Source organism: Gavialis gangeticus, unplaced genomic scaffold (genome assembly GCF_001723915.1).
Source record: "Gavialis gangeticus isolate Ggan-Ray unplaced genomic scaffold, GavGan_comp1, whole genome shotgun sequence".
Classification (NCBI taxonomy): Eukaryota; Metazoa; Chordata; order Crocodylia; family Gavialidae; genus Gavialis; species Gavialis gangeticus.
In genome coordinates this window covers 4,347,770-4,356,216 of record NW_017728983.1, presented here as the reverse complement: position 1 = coordinate 4,356,216, position 8,447 = coordinate 4,347,770, and the positions used below count along the sequence as shown (strand labels likewise).

Here is an 8,447-nt window from a genome sequence, read left to right as displayed (position 1 = left end):
GGACAGCATGGAGAGGGTCCAGAGGAGGGCCACTCGCATGATCAGGGGACTGCAGGGCAGGCCCTATGAGGAGAGGCTACGGGACCTGAACCTGTTCAGCCTCCACAAGAGAAGGCTGAGGGGGGATCTAGTGGCCTGTTATAAACTAGTCAGGGGGGATCAGCAGGCATTGGGGGAGTCCCTGTTCCCCCGAGCACCGCCAGGAGTGACCAGGAATAACGGTCACAAGCTGGCAGAGGGTAGGTTTAGGTTAGACATCAGGAGGTGCTACTTCACGGTCAGGGCGGCTAGGGTCTGGAACCAACTTCCAAGAGAAGTGGTGCTGGCTCCTACCCTGGGGGTTTTTAAGATGAGGTTAGATGAACACCTTGCTGGGGTCGTTTGACCCCAGTACTCTTTCCTGCCATGGCAGGGGGTCAGACTAGATGATCTTCTCAGGTCCCTTCTGACCCTAGAAACTATGAAACTATCACGCAGCCCTGTTCCCCGTCTCCTCCCAAGGCATTTGTGGTGCCTCCCAGGACAGCGGGTGGCAGAGAGCCCCGTGAACAAAACGGTAGCTCTTCAGCCTCCCCTAGTGGCCAGACCTGGCGGGGAGGTCAAGACACTATTTGTCTTTCATGTGACATTTGGGTCTGTCTGTTAGCCCATCCCCAAACTAATCCCGTTTATGGCAGGACTTGGGCAAAGGAGGACCCTAGCTCACTACAATGGGGTCCATTGCCCTGATCCCAGTTGTAAACCTCTCCTTTCCCAATTTGCCTACCAGGCCTTGCTGTTAAAATTAACCTGGGAAATGTCCTGCCTCGATATAGAGGAGGAACCTGAAGATACAGACCTAATGGGGCTTATTTGCTCTCTGGCTGCCATCTTGTGATCTTGATTGCTCAGTTCATGAGTTCAGCCCACTCTGGGCCTTACTGTCTCTAGGCTGCAGGTGCTACCTACAGCTTAACCCTTCAGCCATGGCAGCAGGCCCATAGGCACCAGAGGTGCTAGCCTTCAGGGCTTTTATATGTATGCCTTTCAACCTATGCCTCTGACTGGTCAAACACAAATTCCAGCTTAAACTTGCCCCCCTCTGGCATACAGACACAGTCGGTAGCCTGCCGCCTCTTTCTCTATGGGGCTTACTCCCCTGCTGGCAGATGCATCTCTCCTGGTGCGCTCCATGGTCACAAATGCCCCCGGCATCGCAGCAGGCTTGCCCCATTCAGGGCTACTCACTGTCCCTTGCACTGTTCCTTCAACTGTTGCTGGGGTCTCAGTACCCCTCTGGCTGCTGGGGTGAGCTTTTATACTTGCTGGCCTGTCCCCTTTTCTAGGCATCTGACCCCGGCTGCTCCACCTGGTTGGGAGTCTCTCCTGGCCTCTGCAGTGCCTGCTAGAGGGGGTTGCTGCCCTGTTCTCCCTGTAAGGTCCCTTTCAGGCTTCTGGCAACTGCTAGCCCACAAGGTCTGAGCCGTAAAGGGGTCATGTCGGTCTTCCAGGCTTTTCCGCCCATTCTCAGTATGAGGGTTTTGACTCCCTCCGACAACTTGCCTGTGCTCCCAGGGCTGTATTCCCTCTGGGTGGGAAGGCAGCCTGCTCAGAGCACAGCCCGCGTCTGCAAGCACCTCTGTCAGATCTTCCTAAAGTCACTGTGTAGATGCACTGGGAATTGCTCCTCTTACCCAGGGGCAGCCTATGCCCTAGTTCTAGATTTATTCCCCACCAATGACTGGAGTAAGGCATCGTTAATGTAGGAACAAGCCTGTCCGGCATGTGCCTTTTCATGGATTGCTGCCATGCTTGCCTTTTTCTTCTTCCACACTACCATGACCCATACTTCTGGGACAAAGCCCCAGTGTACAACACAGCCCTCCTCTGCAGCTGTCATGTTATGCTGCAGTTTATTCCAGGTATTTATTAGCACCACCATGAAATAGCTCTGTCTGAGTTCCTGGCAGGGCTTAGTTCTATTTTTCTAGGCCACAGGTTAAGGTCAGAGTTTTTTGACATGGGTGCCTACCACAAGTTGCAGAAGCAGGACTGGCCTGATTTTCAGAGAGGCCTGCCACCTCCCACTCTCCCTGATTTCAGTGGTTTGGAAATCCAAGTTCTCTATGCATCTCCTGTTGTGGCATTCAAATTCAAGAGCCCCTTAGAAAGCATTGAGTCAAGCAACTGGCAGAAGGTCTCCTGGCCCATAGCAGAGCTGGGAATAAAGCTCAGATCTCCTAGCTCCTCATCCTGTGCCTTTTCTCCCCAAGCTCTCTTTCCTACCCTTTGCCTAGGGCTGGGTTTGTTCAGCTGTCAGTGCCAAATTTGCAAGTGCTGAGAGTGGCCAGATTTTCTGAAAAGCTGAGCTACCACTTGGCAGAAGCTCTGAGAACAACCTGGAGAGGTGGAGGGGAAATGGTCACACAAGAAATGCACAAAAATAAAATAATTCCTTCCAAGGTCTCCTGACAGGCTCCAATGACCCCCTGGAAGAGCCACAGCCTGAAAGCACTTTCCATTCACTCTCAGATCCAAGCGATCATTTTTCCAGCACATTGCCTGTTGGGTTAGTCCTGTGCTTTCTACATAGGCATGCCTGCCACTGCAATGGCACATGCCATGTGGGTCTGATTCAGTGAGGTCTCACATGCCCTCATTTCCAGGGGACCACAGCAAGAGGTGATGGTGACCCTCGGTCACCACAACAAACAGTCCTGGGGAGAGGAAGGAAATCTCTGGGCTGGTTTGTACTGGGAAGTCAGGAAAGCAAGCAGAGGGTTGCAAAAGTGACGTTTATTTTTTAAAAAAAAACAGGTATCTCATAATAAACTACAGGTATTCATATCATACAGTTAGTCTACCTGTGTCCACAGTGACCTGTGTGCGCAAGGGGGAGAGGATATGGAGGGGAAAAGATCGCTGAATAGAGAACATAAATTTCCTCATATTGGTCCAATACTGGTCACCCTCCCCACGCTGGCCCCTCAGCCCAGCCCAGCTTTCCTTGCCCCGTGTGGGATAGAGAGCTCACTTCAATCCCATGTAACAAGTGTGCTGGCAGGGCAAGTGTTTTCGTGGAGGTGGGACAGGGCCGGGCAGCAGGCGCTGCTCCTCGTCAGTCGCCCCCAAACTTACACACACTGCTTTAGTGGCTGTAACAGCTTGAAGCCAAGTAGGATGTGTCACCTGTGCCATTCCCATATGTCCAAGTTTTCCAAGAGGCCACGTGCTCCTGAGGCTGTCCAAGGGCTCAGCTGGCAGAAGGGGCCCCTGCAGGAAGCACTGTCCCCTCCCCATGGTTCAGACCCCTCTTGTATTTCTTCCCTGAGACACAGAAAGAACTGTCCCTTTTTCCTTAGTGATGGATGGCACTCTGTCAAGTAACACGTGGCCGTCTGATCCCAGCTCTGTCTCTTCACAGGTTCTGGCCTGTGGGCTCTTTTCCTTTACACAGGCCAGGGAAACCCCACTGACAGTCCTTGGGAGAGTCAGCAGCATGGTGGCACTTGGTCCGCAACCCCGATCCACTGCCCAAGGCAGCTGTGACCCCCTCCAAGAGCCCCCTACCCTTGTCCATTCCTTGGAAGCACAAAGAAGTCTCACCAGTCAGCGTAGCTGGGTTACAGAACAGATTGCAGAGATGAGCAGAGCTCAGCTGCTAGTACGGAGTTGTTCTCTTACAATAAAAAATGAACAGAAGGCTAAGTACTGATAGTAAATACAGATCGGCTAGGGAGAGTGCCCTTCCGGTCAGTCCACAGGGGCAGGGCTAAACCAGACCAGCTGCCTTCTCCTGTACATTATATTCCTTGCTTTTCTTCACCCTCCAGCTGATGAGGACAACCAGCAGAATGCCGAGGAGTTTGTATCCCACCTGGAGACCCAAATATCTGCCAAGAGGAAAGAGAACAAACAATGTGAACCTCACAGAGCAAACTCAGGAGCTGCCTTAGCTGTTTTTTGTCCTTTCTTAGGATGCCCTCACTTCCCGGTGGAATTGGAGCCCAGAACTCAGCTGAACTTTCTCAGTACAACAAAACAGGGCATGGGATAGAGTGGGAGATCAAGGTTATTGTCTCAGCTCTGCCATTGACTTGCTGTGAGATGTAATTTTCCCTGCTCCTCTCCTGTCTTTTCTCTGTCAAAACTGTTACCTCCTCAAGTCAAAGAGCATCCCCCTGCTTTGTAAATGCTCAGTGCCATTTTCCCCCATTTCAACGGTAACCTTTTGGCAGTATTGTTACACAGACAATGCCGATACAAGTAATGTGCCATGCAAAAATCTGTCTTTCCTTGCTAACAGCCTAGAGCACTGGGGTTGTATGATGGCCATAATAATTTAAGGACCGGTCTTAAAAAAAAGTTAAACAAAACCCCCCAAAACCCCACCTTTCTTTAAATGCACTGGTATAAAGGCACTAAAAACAAAAAGCATGTGCTTGATCCCCCCAGAGGGTACTAATCACAATACGATTATTAGTTTTTCCATAGGTCTTGCACTGTCTTGTCTACTTCCTTCCTAGCACCACAGTTGCTGGATGGTAGAAAACTGGATGGGGGGGAGAGTGGGGGTTCTCCTGTTATTTAGAGTGGGATCTATTGTGACTGCTCATCCACAGCCCCTTTCTCCCATACTACCTTCACAACACCTTTGCTTGTTCTGATCTTCCAGTCCCTAACTAAGCCCCTGGTGGATGCTGAGCATGCAGCCTACTCTCCAAACCCCGCTGCTTGCTATTTTTGCACTCCCACAAGCTGCATTGTAAAAGGAAAAATAAAAAATTCTCTCAGGAACCCAGTTTCCACCACCTCACTCCCTGCCATGTGACTGTCAAATGGTTCCTAAAGACCCTGGGCCAGTGGAATCCCTTTGAGAGCTGTCAGCCTAACTCATCCGGGCACAGCAATGGTGTGGCTGTCCGAGCCATACCTGTTGCGCAGGAAGTCATTGTTGTAGTACACACAGAATTCTGTGTTGTTGTTTCGTGGCATCCACAGGATGCAAGCGGAGTCAATGAGGGCACCAAACAGGGATGGTGCTGGGAGCCAGGCTTTAGGCAAAAGGAGAAAGAAAGAAAGAATGAGGCCATGTGTTACATGCTGTAAGCTGCTGCACACACAATGAACATGCTTATGTTTCCAGAACATGTTTATGCCTCCAAGCTGTTTCAAGGCAGCCCTGAACTATAGCCTGACCTCCAGCAGGTCCAGCACACCGTTGCCAGAGAGCCTTGTCCCTTGCAAACTGATACAACCGCTAGGGTCTCAGAGGTCAACACCCTCTCACCACTCTTTTGTTTGTGCTGCTCCCTTTAGCCCAACCTCCAGCTAAGCCATTCTCTGCAATATCAAGAAATAAAGCACGACCTTCTTTTTTGTAACCTAGAACTGAACACCAGCAGCCATCTTTATTTTTTCCACAGATCCCCAACTGGCTACCTACTCTTACCACTCCTAGTTTAATGTTTCACCTTCTCCTTTCCTGTATGCCACTCAACCTCCAAAAGCAAGGACCCAGTTCCGATTCACATCACATGTGCATCATAAAGGATTCTCAGCTTGGTCACCAGTTGCACTTAGGGCTCATGTTAAGCTGCTTTATACAGCCGAGGAGAGATGTGAGACTGATGTTAATTGGTGCAGCTCAATGGATTGGAGCTGTGGTAATTTTCACCAGCTTCTAACTCAGCTCCCACTGCACTGCAAAAGCAGCATGAGCATAAGTGACAACTTCTCTTTCTTTATTGCTTTTGTAACAGTTGCTCTACCTGTTGTAGGAAGACTGCTATATTAAGATGCATAGTGTCATGCAATGCACCAGCCTCTCTATTGGAGTCCATCAGCATAGCTCTGCTGTTATCAGTGGAGCTATGCTAAATGACACCAGCCTGGTTGTGACTCAGTATGTTTGTCACTAGGGTTGTGAGAACTTTAATGCCCATAAGTACTCAGGGCATCAGCTCTGACTCATGTGAATCCTGCTTCCGCCTTTTTCTGGTTTCTGGTGCTAAGTCTCTGTACTTCAGAACAAGACTGTCATAAAATGGGTAAACAACCCATAACTGTCTAGAAGAGGAATAACCGAGCCATTGTCTGATGGAGAGGTCCAGTGGACGCAGATAACCTCCAATCTGCTGGAACACTGTGGAAGAGGAGCTTAAAGCAGCCACCACCAGATTGTCAGTTCCTTCCAATCCACAAGAACAGATGGACTCTTGGGACTTAAAAATAATAATGAATTAGGCTGCCAAAGGAAATCAAATTGAGAAAGGACTAATTTGAGTTTCGCAGAGCCTTGCTGTCTCCTCGACAGTCTCCATCTAATGGCTTTCATGCTTCATTCCCTTCGGTGTAGACTCTGGCACAGTTGGCATGGGCAGCTGCAACAAGATAGACAAGGTTCTTTGGGTAAATATGATATCTTTTATTAGGCCAACTAAACAGTTGGAAAAATTGTTCTTTGCAAGCTTTTGGGCACAAGCACCCTTCTTCATTCGAACAATTTTTCCAACCATTTAGCTGGTCTAATAAAAGATATCACATTGACCCACAGAACCTGGTCTGCCTATGTCCTTAGACCAACACAGCTACAACCAACAACCCTGTAACAAGACAGGCACTCACCTAATAGTCTCATCAATAAGAACTGGACTCCGATGGCAAATGATTTTTCATCCTGGTTCACCACCCTGCAGGGGGAAAGGTCCAGAGGTTCAAGTCCAGAGCAGTCTGGGTTCATCATTTAGAGTATACTGCCCTGAACAGGTTGGGATTTGCCTTCCAGTGATTTGGGGTTTGTCCTGTCTTATGAGACATGCAAAGTTTACAGTTCCATCCAATCAGGCTTGTCTGTGGGTATGAATAAGTGGAAAGCAGAGGGGAGGGACGTGATGAATGAATAATTTCTGAGATAATGACATCTGATTCAGAGGGGACAACACCAGTGGCTGAAGCTGTTTGGAATACAGACAGCTTTTCTTGGCAAAAATTTGCAAAAGAAATTAAAAAATAGTGGATTTCTTTTCAGAAACAGAGAGTAGATTTTTCTTTTTTCTCGAAAACTGGAAAGTTCCTGGCTTTTTTTTTTTTTTTGAAAATGGCAACCAAATATTTTCCAGGTTTTGAGTGGTTCTGGCTGACTGGTTTTTGAAAGCTAACGAGTTTTTGGTTTTCATAAAGAAACTTTCATAAGAAAAATAAAACATTTCATTTACGAAAAAAGGCTGTGATGGTGAGATAGTCATTGGTTGGTAGGTGGATTTACTGACATGATGTTAGGGGTGGGGTTGAAAAAGTAAACTGGAGCAGGAAAAGCAACCAGGAGAGGGGCGTGACAGAGTAAGGTAAACTGGGGAAGGAAGTTCACAGCTTCTTGGGTGTGTTGCTCTGCTGCACCCTCTCAGTGACATGGTTTACACCACCATTTGCAACTACATGATGGTGTTATCATTTGGTATATCTAGACGCCAAAAAGTAACTTCCATGAAGGCCATGAAACAATTTTATGGCATCATATAGCCCATGAAGAGTGCTGTCCTCCTGCAGCCCAGGGTCCTTGGCCTGATCAGGAGATGGGTTGATAGGTTCCGATCTGAGGAAGAATGTAGCTTTGGCAAGAGCAGCTTGCAGGCAAAGAGACAGGGATAAAGGACAGGAAAATGAAAAAGTCATGGCTGCCACATTCAGCTGGGAGTAAAAGGCCACTGGGGAGCTCATGGTCCTTAGGTTGTTAATGGATCTGGGCTGCATTCAATCTTTCTTCACCTCCATACCAAGCCACAGAGATAGCCACAAGCCAGATACAGAGCTGATTTCATAGATTTCATAGACATTAGGGCTGGAAGGGACCTCAGAAGATCATCGAGTCCAGCCCCCCGCCCGAAGGGCAGGAAGTCAGCTGGGGTCATAGGATCTCAGCAAGATAACCATCCAATTTGCTCTTGGAGGTGTTCAATGTAGGTGATTTAACCACCTACGATGGCAGGCTGTTCCAGACCTTGGGGGCTCGGACAGTAAAGGCATTCTTCCATATGTCCAGCCTGAAATGGTCTTGCAGTAGTTTATGACCATTTGATGTTAATCCACACAGCTCCCCTGATGCCCCATTGTTCTGGTATTAACCTCTGTTGAGCTCTGCTGGTCAGCAGTCAGTGAGGATCTAGCCCATGGTGCCTCTCCTCTTCCACCCTGTCTTTACAAAGCATGCAAACTGGGATCAAACCCTCCCTGCTGCCTCTTGTCAATGATGGCCTTCGGCCTGTGTGAATTGTGAAGCCACAGAGGGCTCCTGCCAAATGCAGCCACTCAGGCCACCACAGGGAATGGCATCCTCGCGTCCCCATCCCACAGGCCACAGGTCCACCCCATCAAACAGGTAAAGAGTTCTTCACCTGTCCTCTCTTGGCTCCACTTGGAAAGCCTGTTTAGAGGTACTATGATGACACAGCTCATTGAGGTAAGTTTTT

The 8,447-nt window shown here is 48.9% G+C and overlaps 1 protein-coding gene across 1 annotated transcript in view; it reads right to left on the bottom strand.

Moving 5' to 3' along the window:
* Positions 1–2,757: 2,757 nt before the first annotated feature.
* Positions 2,758–8,447, bottom strand: part of SLCO2A1 (solute carrier organic anion transporter family member 2A1) — a 133,853-nt gene continuing 128,163 nt past the window's right edge. Inside the window, exons 14-16 of the mRNA XM_019513040.1 lie at positions 6,607–6,671; positions 4,913–5,033; positions 2,758–3,872 (exon numbers count right to left, since the gene is read on the bottom strand). Coding sequence (XP_019368585.1) covers positions 3,752–3,872; positions 4,913–5,033; positions 6,607–6,671 — 307 coding nt within the window. The 3' untranslated portion in view covers positions 2,758–3,751. The remainder of the gene's footprint in view (positions 3,873–4,912; positions 5,034–6,606; positions 6,672–8,447) is intronic.